Source organism: Saccostrea cucullata, unplaced genomic scaffold, assembly GCF_032062105.1.
Source record: "Saccostrea cucullata isolate Sc308-1 unplaced genomic scaffold, CSIRO_AGI_Scuc_v1 ctg62, whole genome shotgun sequence".
NCBI lineage: Eukaryota > Metazoa > Mollusca > Bivalvia > Ostreida > Ostreidae > Saccostrea > Saccostrea cuccullata.
In genome coordinates, this window is record NW_026937804.1 from 736,417 (window position 1) to 760,256 (window position 23,840).

At 36.2% G+C, this 23,840-nt stretch overlaps 3 protein-coding genes across 3 annotated transcripts in view; 1 reads left to right on the forward strand and 2 right to left on the reverse strand.

The window, feature by feature from the left end:
* LOC134248885 (leucine-rich repeat-containing protein 57-like) overlaps positions 1-7,829 on the reverse strand; it is a 99,466-nt gene extending 91,637 nt beyond the window's left edge. The window contains exon 1 of the mRNA XM_062731282.1: positions 7,818-7,829. The gene's annotated coding sequence lies outside the window, so the exon portion shown is untranslated. The remainder of the gene's footprint in view (positions 1-7,817) is intronic.
* Positions 1,125-1,978, reverse strand: LOC134248920 (uncharacterized). The gene is made up of 3 exons (XM_062731309.1): positions 1,722-1,978; positions 1,424-1,477; positions 1,125-1,272 (listed from the first exon to the last, which is right to left on the reverse strand). The coding sequence occupies exons 1-3, from the start codon at positions 1,950-1,952 to the stop codon at positions 1,135-1,137; spliced, it is 423 nt and encodes a 140-aa protein (XP_062587293.1). The 5' UTR covers positions 1,953-1,978; the 3' UTR covers positions 1,125-1,134.
* On the forward strand, positions 5,097-23,840 carry LOC134248888 (zinc finger protein 106-like). The gene is given in 20 exon segments (XM_062731284.1): positions 5,097-5,170; positions 6,023-6,141; positions 6,309-6,367; positions 6,597-6,764; positions 6,951-9,535; positions 9,822-10,009; positions 10,320-10,371; positions 10,465-12,110; positions 12,622-12,824; positions 13,447-13,675; positions 13,965-14,090; positions 14,337-14,425; positions 14,471-14,489; positions 19,367-19,555; positions 20,854-20,916; positions 21,797-21,916; positions 22,546-22,626; positions 22,713-22,781; positions 23,002-23,154; positions 23,426-23,840. Coding segments are annotated over 19 exon segments (6,183 nt in total). The 5' UTR covers positions 5,097-5,170; positions 6,023-6,036; the 3' UTR covers positions 23,465-23,840.

Genomic DNA, 23,840 nt, shown 5'->3' on the forward strand with positions numbered 1-23,840 from the left:
GCTAAGGGGGTTAGGGTTAGTTAGGGTTAGGGTTAGTTAGGGTTAGGGGGATAGGGTTAGTTAGGGTTAGGGTTAGTTAGGGTAGGGGGTTAGGGTTAGTTAGGGTTAGTTAGGGTTAGGGTTAGGGTTAGGGTTAGGGGGCTAGGGGTTAGGGTTAGCACTCCACTCAGTTGACACATTTATCCCCTCCACCAATCAGAATTGATCAGGTGATTTCTCTCAGCCAATCAGAATCCTCCCCTAGCTAGGATCCTTATACTACTTCCATTGACTTTAATGAAACTAATTATGTAAAAATTTTATTAGTAAATAGAAAGTATAGATGTCATACATTGTAAAGCAACAATCCAAAATTGGGAGAAAAGAAGAAATAGGATTTTACAAAGAAGTGACACGTTTAGCTGCTTTTTTTTTATATTGACCCAGATATGAATTTATCTTGGGAATAAGAAAATCGCGTAGAACGGACTTCGGACATAATTTAACGTAGGTGCCTGCTGAACAAAAATAAGATCGGGTCTCTCTCTCTCCCCCCCCCCCTTCCAACTTTCTTTGTTGACAATCATCCCGCACAGTTTCTTTGATGATTTTGATCTATTACAACAACTTTGATCGTGGGAAATCATTCTATTAGTACGTAGTTTTATCTTAATTTGATTACAAGCTTTAAGTACAAATTATAAAAATAAACTGTAAAGCGAAAAAAAACCCCAATCTTGATAATCCTATTTCGTGAGTGTGTATTGGGGGGGGGGGGAATTCCAGAGCAGTAGCAAATATTTTCACTCAAACACACAGCATTACCCTTATCTGACTATATTTGACTATGCTGCAATAAAAGTGGGTGGGGAGGTAACCGGAATTTCCAGGTACATTTTTTCTGGTAAAAAGTTTAGTATAAAGGTTATATCTGTAAAATGGGGGGGGGGGGGGTTCTCCCCCCTCCCCCCTCAGTCTACAGACCTGAAAGAGAGGAAATATCTATAAAAGGGTTCAAACTGAAAAGTTTCAGGTGGTCATTATCCATCACTTTAATTTCTCAAAGAGAAGAGAAAAGTATAATATAATTATACCTTTTTTTTCAATGGGTCGCAATCTAGCTCTCTAGCTGATCGCCCATCGCAATCTTAAGATTTATTTATAAAGTAGATTTAATAACATTTGACGTCCTTCCTGGACATGTTGGTCGTGGATCACGTGACACTCATCAGTAGTCAGTTCCCGCGTATTTGTCCAAGACTGATCGTACACCACGAAATGACACTCGGTAATCTAATAAATAAAAAAATATCTTCTCCTGAATACAAAAATACTGTTAAAATACTAATGGTTACATTTACTACTACCACTATACTCCAGGTGTGATGAGTAGAGGAATTGATTAAGAAGAAAGATATAAACAGGAAAGAGTTTACAACATTACCTGACCATTGAAGCTGGTCGTGACTGTCATCATATAGTTGTATCCAGACACAACCTATTTCCAAATTATAAAAAAAAATCATATAAATATTTTGTTTGGAAAAATTTCCTGAGAGGAGGTAGGTGGAATGTAAAGGAAATCTTGGCGATTAATCTCACTTATAACGTATTGAATATTCCTACGCAGTCTACTCGAACACTCTCGAAATACGTTCGTAATTCGTAGGAGTGTTCATTCAATTTCTGCTGTTATTTTTCCATTTGAGATCAATAAATCTGATATCTTACTAGCTTCCTACCTGTGACGATGCATGACTGACTGTGATCGCCCCACTGTTGATGGCATTCGTCTTTTCAGCGTGTGTTTTCACGGCAAACTGGGCCATTTCCTGAACAACCGGGTCGTTGGCATCGATCGGACAAAATCCCCCACGGGTCGTCCCCGGTGGTCCGCATCCTAGGGCGGTTCCTGCAACAAAAAGAATTAAGAAAGTCGAACTAGAAAACATGGTGACTCTGAGATATTTCATGGAATTCTGTAGCCTAGTGTCTTATCTCAATGATAAATCAGCTTTATCTTAATTTTGACAATGCCCGCGCGGACGTAGATTTCAAACCAACATAAAATCTTTATATGTATGTAAGATTTATATAATCATTAAGTAATTACCTATTTTATTTTGCAAGGGTCTTTGTTTTGAACTATTATTGATATTAATTGGAAAAATCTTCTACTTTCATACTGATACCTTGTCAAAAGCCGGTACAGGAACTTTTGACGGGGGGAGGGGGTTTACCGGATCATACACAGGGCGGATGACAGGGAATGCTCACGTACCTACGAAGCACCTAATCCCACCTCTGGAATATACAGAAGTCCGTTTTATGCCCTCTTCACGAATTTGTATTGTATTATACATGTACTAGAGACTTTATAGTTAAACTGAGTCGGAGCCTCAAGTGAGCTCTTATCAAAATTTGTCCGCTGTCTGTCGTCGCTGTCGTTGTTGTCATCGAAAACTTTTTACATTTTCATATTCTTCTCAAGAACCACTTTTTTCAACCAAACTTGCCATAAAGTATCCTTAGGTGAAGGGGTTTCATTTTTTTCAAATGAAGGACTACGCCCTCTTCCAAGGAGAGATATATGTAATTATGAAATATTGAAAAAATAATGGCTTCTATATAGAAACAATCTTAAGAAATCGTCTTCTCAAGAATCGCCGAGCTATGATTGTTCATATTTATATTGTCAGCATTCTGGGGTGGTGTAGATTCAAATTTTGTTTAAATCACCTAGGAGAAGGATGCAATCTGATTAAAATCAGATCCTTTAATCAGATTGAGGAAGGGTGTCGCCACAATGGATGATCAAAGTTTTACATAGGATTATCCAAGTTTGTTCAAATCATGACCCCCGGGGTATTGTTATGTCACAAGATTTACATAGAAATATATAGGAATAATCTTTAAAATTCTTCTTTTAAAGAACGGCTAAAAGCCATGATTTGTCACATTTATGTGAAAGCTTACTCGGTGGTGTAGATTCAAATTTGTTCAAATCACGACCCTCAGGGATAATGTACGTACGTGGGGCCACAATGGACAATAAAGTTTAACATTGGCCGGAGTATATCGGGTATAGGGAAAATCTTTAAAAAATCTACTCAAGAACTGTGCGAAGCTATGATCAATTACATTTATAGGGAAGCATTCACGGGTGGTGTAGATTCAAGTTTATTCTAAATATTAACCCCCAAGGATGGTGGGGATCAAAGTTTTACAAAGGTATATAAAGGAAAATATTTAAAAAATGCTCTTCTCAAGAACAACAAAGTCATATGGTAGGTCATATTTAGACGGAAGCATTCTCATATATTGTAGATTCAGGTTTGTTCAAATCATGACCCCACTTGGGTAGAGTGGGCCTCAATGAAAGTTCAAACTTGTGGGGGGAAAAGTCAGTAATAAGTCGAAATAAAATATGTACCTGGTAAGCATCCTTAGTTAGTGTGGATTCAATTTCTTTTAAATCTTATCGCCGGTAAAGTCGGGACCACAAATGCATTAAAACTTTCCAATACTAAATTGATTTTTGCTTTAATTCTGGCTAAATGTTCAGGTGAGCGATGTTGCCCATGGGCCTCTTGTAATATCTAAAACACACACATATATTTCCACCCCTTTTAATATTTTCCACATGTGCATTACGCAATCAAAATAGAATTTTATAAAAAGTGTTTCACGACTATGATTTACCGCATTATTACAGCGAATTACGAAATAGTGGTAAAGTTTTCAATAGCTCGCTGGATAGCTCAATAGGGTATAGAATTTGGTCTAACAAGTATCACATTAGGTCTGAATCTAGGTCATGAGGTTACTCAGGTGTATCATTAATTTTTTACAGGTAAATGTGAGTTAATTTCAATGTTCTATGAAGCCACGTGTATATGTCAATGTATTCTGCTGTAAATAAGTGCATTATTCTTCTTTAATTGCAATTTTTTCAATAAATTTGCAGAATTAAAGAATGACATATCCCCCCTTCTCATAAAAGTTATTGTCTAACAAGGTTAGGAAGTAAGCTTCCCACTCCAATTCTCTCTCAACTCATTGATTATAAATAAACACATAAATATGATAGTAATATAGATAACACCTATTTTATAATCATATTGAATTTATTAATTATCAGCATCTCTAAACCAAGTAAATTTCTTTATTCAGTAACTCTATGAAAATCTTTTAAGCTAAGTGTTTTGCAATTCATTTTATTCTTTACATCGTTTAATTAAATTCTTATTTTATACTTTTTAAAAATTAGAAAGATAATTTTATAAAGCAATTAATCTCACAAAATTACTCAGTGATGAGAGTCTAGAACTAAGTTCCTTCTTAAAATGGGCCCCAACAGTTCAAATTTGCAACTTTTTGCATAATTACAGTTTAATCCCTCCATTCTCAACCTCCCCAATATTTTCTCTTGTATTTGGTTTTCAAATACTTTTTTAAAAGCTTTTAAAATTAATCTAACAAGATTATAAAATCTAACCAAATTACCACGGGTGATGAGATTTTGAAGAGTACAACAAGTAGTGTATTCACAGTTTTGGAAATATTCGGATGCAGGATTGAGCAATTTTTAACAGTTTAATCTAAAGCACATGGTGCTGTTGGTGATGTTTATTGACAAGAATGAAATTTTTGTCCTAAAGAAAAAATTACCCTTTAAACTGGAATTGCTTGCAGGTCACGAACATAGATTAAAAAGGTGTTTGTTTCGGGAAGTGACAAGACTTTAAAGCAAGTAGAAAGTACAGTATGCAGAAGATTTATGCACTACTGAAAGAGTTGGCATAAAATTCTACTGAAAAAAATATTTGCAATTAAAGAATAATGCATTTATTTACAGCAGAACACATGGGCAGATACATGTGGCTTCATACAACATTGAAATCAACTCACATTTACCTGTAAAAACTAATGATACACTTGAGTAACCTCATGACCTAGATTCAAACCTAATGTGATACTTGTTAGACCAAATTCTATCCAGCAAACTATTGAAAACTTTACCACTATTTCGTAATTCGCTGTAATGTAAAATGTATTGATTAATTTTTGCATTTCCTCGAACGAATACGTTTTTGATCAACTTAACTATGGAAAGAACATGGCGGCGAAAACAAAGTAGCATGTGTTATACACTAATTGATTTAAAGGGCTATTCAAGTGTAACGCAAAGGTAACTTACAATATACACATCATGCATTTAAGATCAATGAGATATCCATCTAAACTGTTGTTTTGAAGTGAAAATAAAGGACATGTGATGCCTATTTTATGACCCTATTTTTAAGTCTCACCTGCACAAACTTGTTCCGTAATCCTAACGGTAACGTAATCGGGTGCACAGATGAGCACTGCCAATTAGATCAAGTGCTGCTGTACAGTTCACTAATCTGAAAAGTTTTCTTTAAGCAAAGACATAAATCATTTATGAAAAAAAGTATTCAAGTTGATAGACTATATTACCATTGACTGATTAAGAAACTGTATTTTGAGGAAAACGCATTTAACTTAATAAAGAACTGTATTTGATCTTTGAATAGTGTAATTACTAAATACAGTTCGTGTATATTGAAGGAAAACTTAGTTAAAAAATTATTTGATAATTTTAAAACTTAAATGTATCATTTTTACATTCTGTTTAATAATTGTAAAGATCATTGTTAAGATGGCTCTCACTGGACATGTTTGTTATTGATTAATGAGGTGTCACAGCAAAGCACCATACAAAAGATTCATTATTAAGTATTGAGTTGAACATTTAGAATCAATTAATAAATTGCTTCTTTCATTAGTTAATTAGATATATGAAAACACAAACAAATCACTCATTTGGTAAGCTGCCATAGAGGAGAAAATTAATTTTCTAATAAATACTGTACTTAGTACTTATAATTAGAGTAAAAACAAGATTATCTTCACAGACTGTAGGAAAGCTGAGACTGTCAGGTTGTGATATATAATATATCAGTACTCTATTGATTATTAGTTAGAAAGGTTACAAATGCCCCTTTTCCTCTGTTTTTAGGTACCACCAGTAAAATGGCTGATGTTGACTTAACCGATGTATCCATGGATTTGGACAGTCAAGAGGAGAGAGAAGCACATGAATGTGATGTGTGTCACGTCTCCTACACGACTGATGCGGTAAATATTTAAATCACAAATTTTGATATTTTACAACAGTTGGAACATGTTTGTATGTAGGGTAAGAATATGAGGAGAAGCATCTTTATTTGTTGTGTCCAGTGATGCTCATTACATGCTAAACAGGATATAATGAATATATAATACATATATTTTGATTGTTGTAGGAACTCAGGGATCATCACTGGTCCTTAATGCATCATATTAAAATGGAAAAACAAAAAAAGTAAGTAGATCTGGATAACATTTCATATTATATTGAATGTCAAAGGAAAACTTTTAGACTTAAATTATTTTCGTCTACCAGTAATAATTTCCATCCTTTTACAAATTGTCAATTTCAATTTTATTTTTAATGTCCTTGATGAAAAGCACACATATTTTATACCAAAAACTCTGGAAAATTGATTTTTCTTTTATGGAACTTTGAAGTAAAGAAATAAATGATATTGTAGAGGGAGTGTCCACAACTGCACATTGTGTTTCATGACGTGTGCAAACATAATAGAGTACGGGAAACACTTGAATGAGGAGAAGCATAAACGAGCCATGGAGGACAGCCGGAGACAGAGAGAAGAGGAGGACCTACTGATGGGGAAAGATGTCCTCATGGCCAGAATCAGGTACGGAAAAAATACAGTGTAAAATTTGTATGGGATTTTCCTTGTCCTATTAATGGCAGAAATCTACAAGAAATTCAAAGCTGTAACAGACCTGTGATAGAAATCAGTTGTAATGTGTTTGATTATTGTGAAATGAACATTATCAATTCTGTAGATTGAATTGATATAATTTTGTCTTTTTTCCAGGGAAAAAGAGGAGCAGGAGAAAACTAAGCAAAGAAACAGACAGAAAATTAATCAAGCAAAAAATAAAGGAGGTAGCAATGTATCTGACGACTCAGAATCCAACAGAAACAATGCTGTGGGAAAGCGTCGCAGTGAAAGAACGAACCAGAGGAGGTGGGGGTCAGGAGGTGGTCACCAGAGGTCCTTCTCCCTCCCCGGACAAAACATCGGCCAGAGGGTTATGAATCCTCATTGGGAGCGCCAGTCATATAATGATGATTCCCAGCTAGATTCCAGAGCAAACAATTTTCAAGACCCCTCATGGACTCAGTGGAACGGGAATTATGGGAATATGCAACACAATCAGTGGGATATGAATATGGGATTTCCACCGAATAATGAATTTTCTACCCAGAACTACCAACAGCAGGGTTATGGTGATGTACAATTCAACATGCAGGGTCACTTTGAAGGCAATGGTTGGGGAATAGATAGAAGAGGAATGAGAGGTAATGTGGGTCCAGGCAGTAAAAAGAATCAGTATAATTTACATCATAATAATCATAACTTTGATCCAAACTTTCCTTATGAATTAATGAATGCTTCAGGATTTCCTGAAAAAACTTGGGGATGGGGTGAGGACTACCATGGATTTCAAAATGAGTACTCATTCAGAGACCAAAATAGGTGGGACAGGAGGAATCCTCAAAGAAACAATCTGAGAAAGGACAGCTTTAGAGATAGAAGTAGCAAGAACATGGAGAGCAAGACATCGTATAATGAAAGGGAAATGAAAAATACCCAGGAAAACAAGAACAAAGAAAAACCTCAGGAGAAATTGGACTCACATACAGACACTGTGTTCAGGACCCCAGGGGAAGTAACCAGGTCAAACACCAGATCAGCAAGGCCTGACAGTGAAAGGTACCTCGACAATGTGCTAGAAAACAGAAATAGGTCAGACAGCTACGAGAAAGGAACCAATAAACGACGACGATTTAATTCCCCTGCCCGCTCCACTGAGAGAAGGAGTAGACATGACAGAGATAAGGGACCGAAGAATACTCACATCAGGTTTGAAGATGACGATGACAAATCCTCCCCGCAGGAAGGGGACAGTGTGACCAGTAGTGGAGACAAGGAAGAACTGTCCAGCGGCTCAAGTGGAAAGAAAGGAGAGAAGAAGGAGAAGAAGAAAAGTATACTGAAGAAAAAGAAGAAGAACGGGGACAAGGGATCTCCACCTGGCTCACCCAAGAGGTCAGGCAAGAAAGGTCGGGAGGAGAAGGGGGGAGAGGGGGTGTTAGAAAAGGCAGAAAAACTGTGTAGAGAACTACGGGAGAAGAGGGAGAAAGCAAAGCTAGAGAGAGAAAAGAAAATGAAAATGGAACAGATGGAAAAATTAGAAAACATCAACCAAGAATTAAAGACCTTATCAGATAAAAGTAAGGAGTATGTGAAAGGACATATTCCTTCTGAAGAAATCAGGCCAACAGAAACTGTTGATTCTAGTGCTAAGGAAAGAACAGAGAAAGAAATCAAAAGTGGAAACATTTCAAAGTTAAGTCAGTGTAATAAAGATATTGACAAAATAAGACAGAACATTGAGAAGAGTGTTCAGTGTATTAGTGAGACACAGAAACTGCTGAATTCTACTAGGACAGAGAGTAAGTCAGAGAAGAATAGTCCAACAAATAAATCCCAACCAGAATCTGTCATTCCAGAAGCATCAGTAGGACACTCAAATAAGAAGGAAGCATCTGCAAAACCCGACAGTCAAAAAACAAGTAAGACATTGGATAAAACAGGAAGTAGTGGTAAATCTAAAGAAAAACCAACCACTGACTCTTTGTTAAAAATGGTGAATTCACCGAGATCCAGGAAAGAGAGACAGCAGTTGGCTGGAATGTTACGATCTTACGCTCAGTCACAGAAGAAACTTTCCCTTCCTCGATACAATCTTCAGCTCTCTGGGAGTTATGATGATAATTTTGATGATAAAATGGAGGAATTGAGATTAGAAGAATTGTCCCCCGAGGTGCAGATTCAGATTGCACAGCTAATGGAGGCAGATGTCACACCAGACTTAAATGATCTGGAGAAGGCATTGATGTCAAGTTCTGGTAAAGGGTCTGGAAAGAAAACTAGGGAGACGTCTGAAGCTGGTAAGTCCGATACTTCCTCCAGACCCGGCTCATTTTATGTCTCAGCATTAGACCAGTTCCAGGAATTAGACAGAGCCTTACAGGGTGGCTCAAAAGAAAGGCCAGGAACCATATCTACAGACTCCGACAAATTACAACCAACAAACAGGAGAGATATAGACTCCAATTCTGCACAGCCACTGAAAATGAGTGACCTTTCTTCTAATTCTGCTGTTATTGTGAAGAGTGAACCCATGGATACAGGTCACGAGAAATCAGCCCAGGGATCTACCAGTCCAGACAACGCATCGAGCCTTGTGACGTCGACCACCAGTCTGGGGGAGACCAGTAAAACACTGCCCACACCTACTGCTGATCCATCTCCCAGAATGCCTCAGTCCTCGGAACACTTTCCCCTGAGGTCATCCACACAAATGGGAGCTTCTCTTCCTACATTGTCAGGTGTAATATCTTATTATTGTTCTTATCAAAACTGTACACTGTGTAATGTAGAAAGAATCATGTTTGTGTTAATTTTATGGTTTTCAGAAATATTATTTGATTTATACTGTTTATTTTGAATCATTTAATGTGAATCAAAGGTAACATATAAGATTTAATTTCATTCAAGAATCTTATTGAGATTTCAATCTTTATGCATATATTTTTATTTAGCAGTAACAGAAAGTTTAAGGGAAATAATTCACTTTCAATAATCGAAAACAAAAATGTCATTTGATTTTTTAAGGATCATTGTCCTCACTGGAGAGTGGTAGATCCACGGAGAGTATCTTTGACACAGTTTATGATATTAGCATTAAGGAGGAATCACTGAGGAAAGACTTGAACGAAGTGGAAAAGTTTATAACTTACTTTAGAAACGTGATTGATGAAGCCACAGTACAGCTCAACAGATACAATGAGAAAAAACTACGGGTGTGTTATATCATATACATGTAGCTGCAGAGAAATGGAATATCTGTTTAATTTCAGAATATTTTTTTTAATATTTCTTAGAAATGATACAATTTGATTATGACAGTTTTCTTTCAGCATTACAGAACTTATGTACTGAATATGCAGAAATTTTAGCAAGGATTCAATTTTGGCATTTTATTGAGGGTGTTATTAAAGATAACTAAATTTAGACATTGCTAAAATTTATTTCTCATATAAGAGATTACCATTATCAATCTATGCACTTTAAAATCATTAAAATTACTTATCCTATTGGTATTTGTTACAGTTACAAAGTGAAGAGGAAAAACTTCGAGGGAAGAGACTGAGAATTCTCCATGGTGAGCTTTGCGTTTATTTTATCGTGAGCAGTCTTTCTATTTGTATGTTGCTTTGTTTCTTAGCTGCTTAACTTCAATAACTTGATATTGTAGAGGCCAAAATCCAGCAACGGTCAGGTCGTTCCACCCCTCAGCTTTCGGAACTGGAAGATCAGATCAGGGGGCCAGCCCTGGAGGAGAGTGGGAAGGCCCTGACCCCCGGTCCGTCCTCTAATGACCCTGACCCTCACCTGGACCCTCAGGTATCATCGTACAATGACCCTCACACAAGTACTTTGTTGAATGTTTTGAATCGTAACCAGCGTCTAGAACCGGAGCGTGATAGACAGGTTTATGCTTCATCGTTTGGCACTTCTAATTCCTCGGTTCTTGCTAACCCTAATTCCCACGCTTCAGACTCCATTTTTTCTCAGTTGAGAAATTTGTCCTCAAGTCTGCAACAGGAAACTATTTCCATGGAGGCTGAGAACAAATTAGAACACAGTTTATGTAGAGATTTGGCTTCTATTAAAAAGGAGCCTGAAGAAGACAATCAGGTCACCTCAACTCAGGGAACTGTCGGAGGAACTGCAATCAAAGACAAATCATTAAACACGGAGGGCAGTAAACAGAAATCTGCGATAGACAGAAACCAAGACCAGCCACAGGGAAGTAGGAAGGAGAGCGAAGTCAGTGCTTCTGATAGAATCACCCACTCCCTTCCCCCCAAACCTGTAAAGTCAACCAGGACCCCGGTGAACAAAACAACAGAAAGTGGTGACCGTAGGAACAGCTCAGATATAACCCAGAGTACAGAGCTTAATGAAGCGGGATTTATCACTCTGAACTCTTTAATTAAAACGTCTAATCTGAAGGAGGAGGTAGACTCGGATGACGAGCCTCTGGCGAACTTAATGAGACGCCGGAGACAGGATTCTCAGCGTTCTGACGACAGCCAGAGGAGAGGAGAGAGCGACGAGAACGAGGCGAAGAAGTTCAACATGCAGTACGTGGGAACCCTGGGCGTGGACAACAAGGCATTTCTCACTCAACTGGGAAAAGGTCAAGGTAGCAGCAAAGGTCAAGGTCCCTCCTACATGGTGCTGGACAAGGACACTGATGTGTACCAGCATATCCAGTCCCTCATCAAAGGAGGAAGGCCAGAGGACAAGGAAACAGGGGGACCAACCTCTCCCCCGGGGGATGGTCAGAGACAGAAGGACCACAGAGGAGGGGGGCAGGGTAAAACTAGGAACCTCAGGAGTGGACATTTGAGTGACTCAAACTACGAAAGTGTGAACAGTAACTGCTCCCTGGGTGAACAAATCAGGCAGTATGCAAATATGAACAAAAAAGGCAGTAAACAGTCGGAGGACAATGTGGTAGTGGTGAACACAGACTCTGACAGCGGGCGGAGTGATAGGACTTTACAGGAAGACCCCGCGCTGCTGAGCGACAGCTGTACACCAGTCAGGACGGTCAAGTCCAGACTCCAGAACCTCGATCTGGACACCAGTCCGTTAACGGCCACAAACCAACAAATACGTCACGGTCGGGAAGAAAAGCAAACAGCACTAGAGGAAGCCAGATGCTTGTCTCCTTCTAAGAAGAAGTTGAGAACCAAGAAAGAGAGGGACAGAACCTCTGTGAGAAAGCAGAAAGAGGGATACGTCCTTGATTCCAGCTCAGATGGAGGAAATTCACAAGATGGGGAAAGTGTTCCTATACTGAACAACATTAAACAACAACTTGTCTTTAAGGTTGGTGGTTGGATTCAGACATAGATGTGCTTTATAGGCGAGTGTGTCTGTTTTATGGAGGGGTGGGAAGAAACATTTTTTGCATGTTATTTTTGTGGTGTAGGGTATATCATGTTTTATTCTGTATTGAATCACTGATTTTCCATGTTAAAAGTTTTGAATATATTATGTTTGCATTAAAAATCTATACAAAGAATTACCAGTAGCAAGTATTTTAGGTGTAAATAATGAATATTTAAAAATCTTTTTAAAGTTTAAGTTATGTATAAACAAAAATAAAACCTTTAAAGAAACTATATCATGTTTACAAATATGAAATTTTTTGTGAATCATTAACGAAAAGAAATGAAAAGGTACAAGAAGAAAAATGATTTATTAAGTGACTTGTGAATTGATTGTGGAAGATTGTAATGTTTTGACATTAAGTGTAGTATGTTTTTTGTTCTTTTTTTGTTAGTCTATTGTAATGTTTTGATGTGGTATGTCATACCTTTGTTCTTTTTGTGGTCAGTCCCTGAGTAACATCCCCGCCGCTCTGAGGGCTGAGGGTCTTGATCCAGAGGAGGCGGGGCTCGTGGAGACGGGGTCAGAGGACACGGAACAGAGTGTACGGATCAAACAGGAAGTGATGTCAGGACGGAGTCTGCTGGAGGATGTACAGCTAGAGACTGAGTCAGAGGACAACAGACAGCTGGCTGTGGAGGCCAGGGAAAGGTCAGGGTCAATACTTATACAGCTGTCTTACTTTGGCTGACTTTGATCATGAACTTGAGTAACTGTTGTTGAACTAGAGTAACATCGAACCCGATATAGTTTAACTGGAGTGACGTAATTTTTCTACCATAGTTCTACCAACGGAAACACGAGGGTAGAACTATGGTAGAAAAATTATGTCACTCCAGTTAAACTATATCGGGTTCAATGTTACTCTAGTTCAACAACAGTTACTCATGTTCATGATCGAAGTCAGCCTTTGTGTATTGAGGCCAGGGAAAGGTCAGGGTCACTACATATACAATTGTCTTACTTTGTATATTGAGGCCAGGGAAAGGTCAGGGACTGTAAAATCACATATTTTTGAGGGGGCAAATTTTTATGGTTTGAGGAAAATATTTTGGTTCAAGGGGATTTGATTTTGTGGTTGTTCAGTAGTAATATATGTGAAAAATTGTTAATTTTATAGGGCTTAGTATTTGAATGATTTGAGTGTACATGAATATTACCGGGTATACAGTAAATGAATACTGTATACTATAGTTTATATTAATACTGTGTATATGAATGATGTATGGTGTATATTGTGTAATGTACAGTGTGAATAACCTTATTATTGAAGATTATCTTTGGACAAGGAGGTAATGGAGAATTTCAGGAAGGCGGTAGAGAATATGAAGTCTACCTTGGGTCTGTCCGCGCTGCAGATCCCTGAAGACTCTTTACCCTCCCCCCACAGCGACCCCGTCCAGTACGCGGGACCAAAGGAGGTCATCTCGGGTATCGAGGTGCTCGACGGCTTCCTGTACGTCTCTTACCAAGGAAAAATCATCAAAAGGTTCAACCTGCAGGTAAACTGGGTCATTTTATCTTATAATGTTTTCTATGGATTGGAATTTTGTTTTTGGATCAGGGAATTTTCAATCTGTCTTGTTATTAGTTATTAAAATTTTGAGTTTCTGATGCAAACCAAATTTTCTGTTAGTATAGATCATGAGGGCATTCTTTACTTCAAGTTATCTTCGAGGAGAAACAGCTTTTGTTTAGCAAATGAATCAAAATTTTGAAATGAAAAAAAACTGTTGCTATTTCAGTCCTGTTCATGTATGCTGATGTGGAATTATTTTTTTTTTCACACAGACAGGAGAACTTGATTTTGATTTTAACACGATGAGTTACAATGTTAGTTGTATCCTTGTATCTAAAGAAACAAACAAGCTTTATGTTGGAGCACAAGAGATGATGCTTCTGACCTACTGCTGTAAGGTGAGCTTCAATTATCTTACTTTGTTATGAATAAACGTAAAAACAAGTTATACATGTTATAATTTATATAACGATGTAGGCCTCATAAGTAATTCAGTATTTACTGTACCTGTATAAAATTTCTATGTCTGAAAATAAAAATCCTCAAAAGACTGAGAATTCACTGTACATATTTGAAAAAAAAAGTTTCATTTACAAAGAAGTAATGGGTTTTACTTTGGTATTTTATTATTATTTGTTTGCCAGACAAAGAAGCCGCTGAAGGTGGAGCCCACAGAAGGCAAAATTTTCCTGGAGAGCTGGGGTCATCTATATATATGAGACTGCGGGACAATGTATTTTGGAATTATATAAATAAATAAACCATAATTGAGGCAGAGTGTGATTGTGAGTTTAAATGTCGGGTATTATCCGTTCGCGTATTCAGTATCGGGGCAATATTTGAAAAATTGTTAAGTTTATAGGGTATAATTTCTAAAAACAAATTAGTCTTTATTTCCCATTAAAGTATTCCATATACTTAATTTGAATCAAAATGTGAAATGAGTATTTTTACATGAAAATGTATGGTGGGTTGTACAGTAAAGAATACTGTAGTATATGTAAAGAGAAAATTGTTATGAAAATTTAATAGGGCTTAGTATATTGAATGATTATGAGTGCTATTTTTTCTTTATTTTACATTTGTGTGAAAATTGAGAGCGAGAAGTATTGGTATAGTCAAATGTGTAATGTACAATATAGTATAGTCATATTGAAATATGAATTGCATAGCCAAAATATTTCTTATATACTGTGAACAAACTTAAATATATGAATATGTTTATTGGGAATATAATTCCTCATTGGACAAGGAGGTCATAAAATTTGTAAGGCTTCCTTTCTTTATTATACAGATAGGGTAAATTTTACCTCTTTACCTTCTCTTATATCGCTATCTTATACCTCATTATAATATGCAAATACAGCGCACTATCTGATTGGTTCTAGACGATAGTTATTTTATCTATGATACTTATTACCCTATAATGAAAAATGTGTGTTACTTGTAGTCTGAAAATAACAGGTTGCTTTTTGTTTACCTATATAATTTTTATTTGATGAATAAATCTTCCCTACAATTAAAAATATATAAGATTACCGTCTTTGTAGAACACAAGGAGGTGGTCAAGAAAGCCCCCCCCCCTCCTTTGAAGGACAAGAAATGGTAAAATATTGATGTCTTAGGCGAAATTAAACGATCAACAGTTATGTTCTCTCATAAGCTGTATTCCTGAAACTATTACTGTCTCTGCTAAAATGAAGACATATTCTGCAAATGTGGGTATGAATGATAAAAAAAAGATTTAAAAATAAAAAGAAGTTTTTTTAAAAGAAATTATCAGTACATTACATGAATAAATTTGATTTTATGTACTTGGCATCATATCTTGTGTGTGATGTGTTTCCGTATAATTTGATTTACTTACGTCCGTGTTGAGTACGCGGGACAACATTATGAAAAATATAAAGCAAATCGAACGCCTTTTTGTGTGGTCATGACCTCCACGGGTATCGAGGCCCAAATTCTTACTTGGCTAGTGATACCTTTAGAAAACATGGGTCTAGATGAAAGTTAACTCGGCAACATGCGACATCCCATTGTTTAAGTTTTATTAGGTGATAACACCTCCTATAAGGAGGATTCAACGATCATCTAAAGGTATTTTAATTCGGAAATACCCGATTTCGAGTATTCTCTCCGACCTGTTGAAAAGGTTAGGTCACCTGCAGGTAAACTGGGTGCATCGTTCGTGCGCCGTATTATAATTGTTTTCTGAATTTTGTTTAAACATCAAGGAAAAATGAGTATTGAGTCCTCTACCAAAAGGTTCAATGCAGTTATAAAAGAATCTTCTTCTCTGCTCCTGGGCATTTTAGTACATAGTTATGTTGAATAAGGTGGCCTCTACCAAAATTGTGAAATTCATGGCCCCATCAGGGGTTCTAGTGCTAGGGTGGGGCTTTAATTATATCCAAATTTTCATAGTTATGTTAGACTGCCTCTTCCCAAGAGGGGTTCTTGTTTTAGGGTGGGGCTTGATTATATAGTGAAATGCATGAATTCTTTCAATCCTTTGCTCCTGGTTAATATGCCAATGATCTTATTACATATTCAAGGCCAGGATTTTCAGGTTTACAAACCCACCGCCAAAAAAATTAAAAAAAAATTTTTTTTTTACTGATTTAGAACTCCTACTTCCAGTTTTAAAACAAACTTGGCATCTGCAAAGAGGTTTATTGTAAAATTTCGAAAGACAAAAAAACGTTCACGCGTTCAAAGAACAAATAAAATGCTGACGACTTTGTTGCACAGTGACTAGTTAAAATAATCCTGTGTACAAGCCCTCACCACAGTTAGATACATCCCATATACTTGCAATGTAGCAAATCGGAATTATTTTGAAGAATATAAAATGATTTGCACTGGAAATAACTACCAAAATAATCAAAACAAACCTTTTTGAGATTGCTTAACAGAAAATAATCCATCTAAAGACGAAAATCCAATTAATTTTCTCAACGTTTTTCTCTCGCTTCAAATTTACCTGCCATGTTTACATTCGGAACTCTCTAGATTGTTCCTAGTAAATGCACTTACGACTTTTCTTCGAGTTATCGCCTGTGTTTCGTTTGCTACACGAATCTATCGTTAAACCGGGTCCGTAGGACAATATCATTTTAACGTATCTTGTGACATGCTGGTGAGATAATTTTGTATTCGTTTCAATCAAAAGTATCTGTCTGTGAATTATTTTCCTCCCCACAGGTTTAAAACTGCCCGTGGTAGCTATTCCAGCAACATTGTTATACGCCCGTCTTAAGACGGGACGTATTATGTTATAGGCTTCGTGTCCGTCCGTCTGTCCGTCTGTCTGTCTGTTAGCTTTTCGTTTCCGGCTCATAACTTTAATACTAAGGCCTAGGATTATCAAACTTTGTCATCTGATGCATCTTGGGTGGAAGGTGTGTCGTGCACAAAAAGTAGGTCACTCTCACCTTTAATTAAGAAGATATAGCCAAATATGGAAAAATCCTATCCGGCCCATAACTAGAAAACCATAAGACTTACAATCATCAAACTTGGCCAGTTTATGCATCTTAGGTAGAAGGTGTGTCGCGACCTATTTCAAGGTCACAGTGACCTTTGATTTAAATGAAATTTTAAAAAAAAAATGTGTCTTTTTACTATTCATTTACACATCCCCAAATAATGTAAGAGTATTGCACTGTTATTATTAAAAAAGTGTTAAATCAAGAAAATACTTATTTTTTTAAAGCATATACAGCTGTACTTGACAGCAATCTAAAACAAATATTATGTATGTTAAAGAAATACCTCTCCCATGAGTGTAATTATAACTTTATGATAACAGAAAATTGCATGTCAAATTAGAGAGAAATTAATGAGTTTTGAGTGTAGCTAATAGCTAGAGCATGGTGTTATCTATAAGTATTGGGCAAATGTGTGAGCCTGTTGGATTAAAAATAGCTCTTGCTGGCTAGCCTAAGTTTTAAAATGAATATAATGAAAAGTAATTAAAACTAATTTAATATTCATAGTGACTAATCTTATATTATATAAAATTGTTCATTTATAAAAAAAAAAATCAGCATGTCCATATGAATTTTATATTAAAACCTGTCGGACATTAAATGTCAACCAAAAAAAAATCTTTGAGTATTTCATTTGTTTTAAAAAAAGTTATGGTAGATAGTGCAGACCCATTCATCTATTGGTATTAATGAGTAGACAAGCATCCAGTTAAAGATTAATTAATGAGTTTAGGCTAGCTGTCTTAATTACTCTGATAAAGCTGTATAATGACCTTTGGGAATTAAACAAAGAACTGTTGGTTAGTTTATAGCATATGTCGTTTGATGGCCAGCATTTTCTTTTCAAAATTAATTTGGTATAGATTAATTTGTTAAGACTAATTTGATATCGTTTAATATGATGGGCATTTTACAAGGTCTAACACACCCAACATGAAATCCATCAATGATGTAATATTTACTATAACTATTGCCTACATCACAGGGTATGGAAAAATATTTTTAGGAATGGAAAAATCAGAAATTTAGTATCAGGGTTGATGTGATTGCAAGCTAAACTGTTGAAGAAAATTGTAATTTTTGACGGGCGTATCATGCTGTGGCGCGGCACTTTATTTAGGTCTCTGTTATAGCTTAAAGTCTAAGCATCATTCTTAAGCATCAGATGTAATGAATAAAACTATGGGAGAAGTTAAGTCCATTTGAGGAAGAAATAAACAAAAACCTGAAGAAATTAAAAAAAATTCAACTATTAAAGAGAAAGTATATACAAATATATACAGGCATGTAGTACCGTTTGTGGCAGCCAGAAAAATTATTTTACACTTAATTGAAAAAATGTTCACCCTACTCCACAATATTCCCTGTCTGTTTTATGATAGGAATTATAATTTTAGGCATCAAGTATATTTTAAAACAATGTCTACACATTCACCTATAAAACACATATTTAAAAAATGAAGATATATTGAAAGAGTTTTAAAGATGATTTGTTAAAATATATTTTGGTCAATGATGAAATAAGCAATTAAATGTTCTACTTTCCTATTTGTAAGCATTATGTGTCCAGTGGTAAGGAGCTTGTTAGGATAGCATAAAGAAGAATGTAGAAATGTTGATAATTGATTAATCCAAAAAAATTTTTTTTTCCTTCTCCCTCGGGACTTTTTCATGAATTATGTTCTTAACTAAACCTAGAAATAAAAAAATGCTGGCCTGAAGAAAGGGGCCTCTTTCAAAATAGATAATTTCAGGGCTGCTGGGTCAGGGGTACCGGGGGGGGGGGGGGGGGACTGACTTAAAATAAATTAATGCTTTGAAATCTGCTCTTGCAATGGTGCCTCTTTCAAAATTTGTGAATTTCATGGCTTTGGGATTAAATCACGAACCAAATACAATCGCTTGAAAGTTGTTACATGCTACTCAGGTGACCTATAAGGCCCGTGGGCCTCTTGTTTAAAAATATATTATGCTTTTATCTACAGAAATATATATAAATGTTCATACTAACTTGTGTATTACAATGTAGTTCATTCCCTGGTAATAAAATAAAAAGCAAATACTTACACTGAAGTCATTAAATTAATGCATGATAATTTGTTTTTCAGCAAAGGAAAACAGTTTGATTGAAACAAAATTCTTTCTAAGAGCTTCGGTTCTATTTTATGACTTTTTTTTAGAATGACAAAGTTCTGGACACGTTTCACTGTGCTGACCGTTCAATCAGCCGGATATGCTCAGCCACAGAGGGTGTTCGTAAGGTCATTCTGGTAGCCTCATTTGATGCAGTGATCTATGTGTACGACAGCAGTACAGGCTTACTGATACGAATGTTAGAGGGACACACAAAGACACCCTTCTCCCTACAGGTAATCTAGTGGGAAATCTAACAGCACAGGCTTATGATACGAATGTTAGAAGGACACACTAGACCATTCTACCTACAGGTAATCTAGTGGGAAATCATGTGTGACCCCTCACACACTAAAGTACCGTTATATCTACAGATAGATAGTGAGAAATCTTGTGTGACCCCTCTCACAGTTTTTGAATGTTCTCATCTTACATCCAGTGGTTGATCTTTGTTATATCAATGTAAAAGTGAGTATAGTAACCATAACTTTACTGTGTGTGAGATGAGAGCATTCCTTGACTGAGTCTGACCGGGCTTGTCGTGCCGAGAGGGCTTGTATACAACCCCTGGGGGAGAGCCTGGTTACCAGTGGCTGGTGGCTGTAACCCAGAGCCAGGGAGGTGTGACCCCAGGGGGCGAGGACTAACGGTCAGGTAGAACCACTTGTAACCGAAGGGATGAGGACTAATGATCATGTAGAACCACTAGTAACCCTAGGGGGAGAGGACTAATGGTCAGGTAGAACCACTAGTAACCCAAGGGGGCGAGGACTAGGGGGTCAGATCTAACCAAAAGGTGTAACCCTGGGGGGTGAGGACTAATGGTCAATTATCAGTTATAACCAATTCAATCAAACTTGCCACAATGCTTCTTTAGGTGAAGGGGATTCGAATTCGTTCAAATGAAGGGCCATATCTTCTTCCTAGGGGAGCTAATTAAGAATTGATGAAAATTTGATGTCATCTTTTAAAAATCTTTTTCTCAAGTACAATTGGGCCAGAACATTTGAAACATATGTGAAACTTCATTATATAGTGTAGATTCAAGTTTGTTCAGATCATGACCCCTGGGGATAGGTTTGGGCTGCAATAAGGGATCAAGTTTTACATTTACATAAGAATATGTAGGAAAAATGTCTTGAAAACTACATATGCAGATTAACAAAGCCACACTTGGTCATATTGATATGGAAGCATCCCCAAGTATTTTAGATTTAAGTTTGTTAAAGGCATGCCCCTGGGGTAGGGTGGGGCCACAATGGGGGATCTAAGTTTTACTTAGGGATACATGTACATTGTATATCGAAAAAAAAAATCTTTAAAGATTTTCTACTCAAGAACAAAATGCCACAATTAGTCTTATTATATGGAATAATCCTCAGGTTGTGTAGATTCAAGTTTGTTTAAATCATGTCCCCTAGGGTAGAGAGGGGCCAGAGTGGGAAATCGAAGTTTTACATAAAATATGTAGGAAAAATTCTTTTTTAATGAATAACCAGTTTTAAAGTTGATCTTCACAAATTCTTCATTCAAGGTGGATGGTCATCTAGTGTACAGTGGATCAGGGGACAAAACTGTGATGGAACACAACATCTCGGTGAGTTCATTACTGTCCTGTAGTTTATCTTTTGTGTGTCATTTTTAAGGCACCTGAGCTGAAAGTTCAAGTGAGATTTCTTGATTATATTTTGTGGAACATCATTTTGTCTGCCTGTCCATCTGTAATTTTTTTTATGTTTTCAACTTCTTCAGTAAAACCACTAGGCCAGTAACAGCCAAACTCAAACTTGCCAGAATCATTGGGTGAAAAGGATTGAAATTTGTTCAAAACTCCCTCTTAAAAGGGAGATAATCAAGAAAGGGCAAAAGGAAGTTGGATGACTTTAAAAGATCTCAGGAATCATTGGGCCAGAAGAGACATACTTACAGCTTCTAAACATAATACAGTAAACCTCGGTTATAACGAAGTCACGGGGGCCTATGAAATTACTTCGCTATAACTGTAATTTGTTATATCCGTATAAGAAATTCATTTAAATTATTTAGTTGGGGATCCAAAATGACTTCGCTATTTCCTTGAATTCGCAATCTCCGTGTTCGTACTAAACGAGATTTACTGTACTGTATTAAATTTATTTGGAAACAAAAAATATCTGAGTTTTGCAACCTTTGTTTTCCCATGAATAATTCTTGCCAAGGAGGCAAGGTGGGGCTACCATAGGATATCAGTCATACATGGGAATATTTGGAAAAATTGTTTAAATAATATTTAAAGAGCAGTAGGGTCTTTATAAGTCATATAGAAATAACTAACTATGCTAATTTGGGTTCAAATCATGTCACCAAAGGTGGAGCCTTGACATCTGGTAGGAGTGAAGTTCAACATGGTATTAATGTTGCATTTTGTCAGTTATGCACTTGATATATCTTATGATTAATTAATTTATATATTTAACAAGTAATTAATTTACCCATAGACAGGGGAGTTACTGTGGACCTTCACAGAGGCTACTGGGATAGTGTCATGTGTCTGTACCCATGGCGACCAGCTGTTTTGTGCTTCCTATGATAGACTGATTCGCTGCTACAGCAAAAAGGTAGATAACTCATAATAAACATAATAAATGTTTGTTATTTCAGGAATAGGAAAACAATCATGATATATTAAAGATACTTGTGGATAATGTGTACATATGTACTACACTGTACTTGTCTTATGATTTTAAGAGCTTTCACTTGAACAATGTTTTCTCACACCATTTTAAATCAACAATTTTTTTTATGTCCCTCAATTTGTTATTTTTTTCTTTTAATTGTGGGTTCATATCAATTTTTTTTTGTTCAATCTGAAAGTGAACATATTGTAACTTAAAATTGATTCTACAATAATGTATAAATTCTATACTGTGTATAAATTAATTTTTAGAAAGCTAGGCTGATATAATGAAATATTGTAAAATCACATATTTTCGTGGAGTCAAATTTTTGTGGTTTTAGGAAAATCTACGGGTTCGTGGGGATTTGATTTCGTGGATGAACAATTGTTGAGCAGTCAAATATTACATTTTGCTTTTTTGTGGTGGACATGTGGATCTCTTCATACCTCCAAAAGAACAAAAAATAAACCCCCACAAAATTACTGATTTCATAGTAGTTGAAAAATTTAGTTTTTCACCTATCAAGGATAAGCCTATACACATAATCAGTATCTTGTATTTATTTCCAGAGTCGGAAGTTGTTACGCCTTTATTACGGAGCTGGGGCAGGGGAGGGGTTAATCATCCGAATGAGAATAAGTGACGGAATGGTGAGATATTTAATGTGATTTCTACACATGAAGAATTTACAGTGATGTTTGGTGATCTGATGTTTGTATTTATGTTTCTCAAACAGTTAATCACGGGAAACAGACAAGGACTAACAGAAGCCGTCCCTATAACTCAGCAGGATCACAGCTGTCAGGTGAGTTTGTGTGTTAAATGTTATATGTATTAACTTTACAATAGATTTTAAAGTCACAGGGCATGAAAATCACTTTGCTATATGTGTCAATTCATTATAAGTGGGTTCCCTATTAGTGTACTTTATTGTTACTTTAATATTTCTTTTCAGCCTGACAGATATTTTTTTGCGATTTTATAGATGTACCTTTGATTTTATTCTTAGAATGATATCTTTGCAGTGTTCAGACTGTAGTTTTGTGTTTGCCTTGAGGAGTCATCTAGTATACCATGTGGTTCATGATCACATCTTAAACAATGTCCGAGCTGGCAAAAAGACCTCCTGTCCATGGAGGAACTGTAAAGAAAGATTCCAGTCTACTGCCCCAAAAGATGTACGTATGACAAGTCAAAGATGTATGTAGGCTTGTGACAAGTAATAGATGTACCAATATATAGACTTTTGACAAGTGAAAGGATTGCATGGAAACAAGATGGAATGTTCCATTTGCTTCCTGAAAATAACCTGCATGTATATTCTTTGAGAAGTAAATGAGAAAAAAAATCAGATTTAATTGACTAAAAAAATATTTGACAGGAACTTACAATTTTACATACATTTAACCACACAGGTCCTTGAATACATTTTTTTTCATTATATTGTAGGTGCTTGAAGAACACATCATTGTTCATGCCTACACCTAGAAGTGTTGCGAGTGCCATTTTCTGCTGTGATTTCAGATAGTTCAGGACTTACACAAGACAAATTAATTCCATTTTGGTGACAAACACATATACACATCTGTCAATGGACAGCTTTGTTGTTGATCTTTTTAAGTTTTACTTTTATGTGTATTTTCATAAAAGAACCTGTTTGGATTTTGCATTTACTGACATAAGAAGCAACTCTGCACAAATACTATTTCTATATAAAGTATAAAATAGTTTTTACCACAGTTTCATTTATCAGGAATGTATGATATACATTGTGCTAGGCATTTATTATGTTATGTGATATTCTTATGTTCATCATTCTTGGAAGCACTTACCCTAACAAGAAATTAAATTTTGAATTGTTTTA

Excerpts from the sequence above, each read along its gene's own strand:
- LOC134248920 (XM_062731309.1), bottom strand. The coding sequence starts at position 1,952 with ATGAAATATCTCAGAGTCACCATGTTTTCTAGTTCGACTTTCTTAATT. Across the intron at positions 1,478-1,721 it reads TCAGTCATGCATCGTCACAG|GTTGTGTCTGGATACAACTA; the intron begins GTAGGAAGCTAG and ends ATTTGGAAATAG. Across the intron at positions 1,273-1,423 it reads CGACCAGCTTCAATGGTCAG|ATTACCGAGTGTCATTTCGT; the intron begins GTAATGTTGTAA and ends TTTATTTATTAG.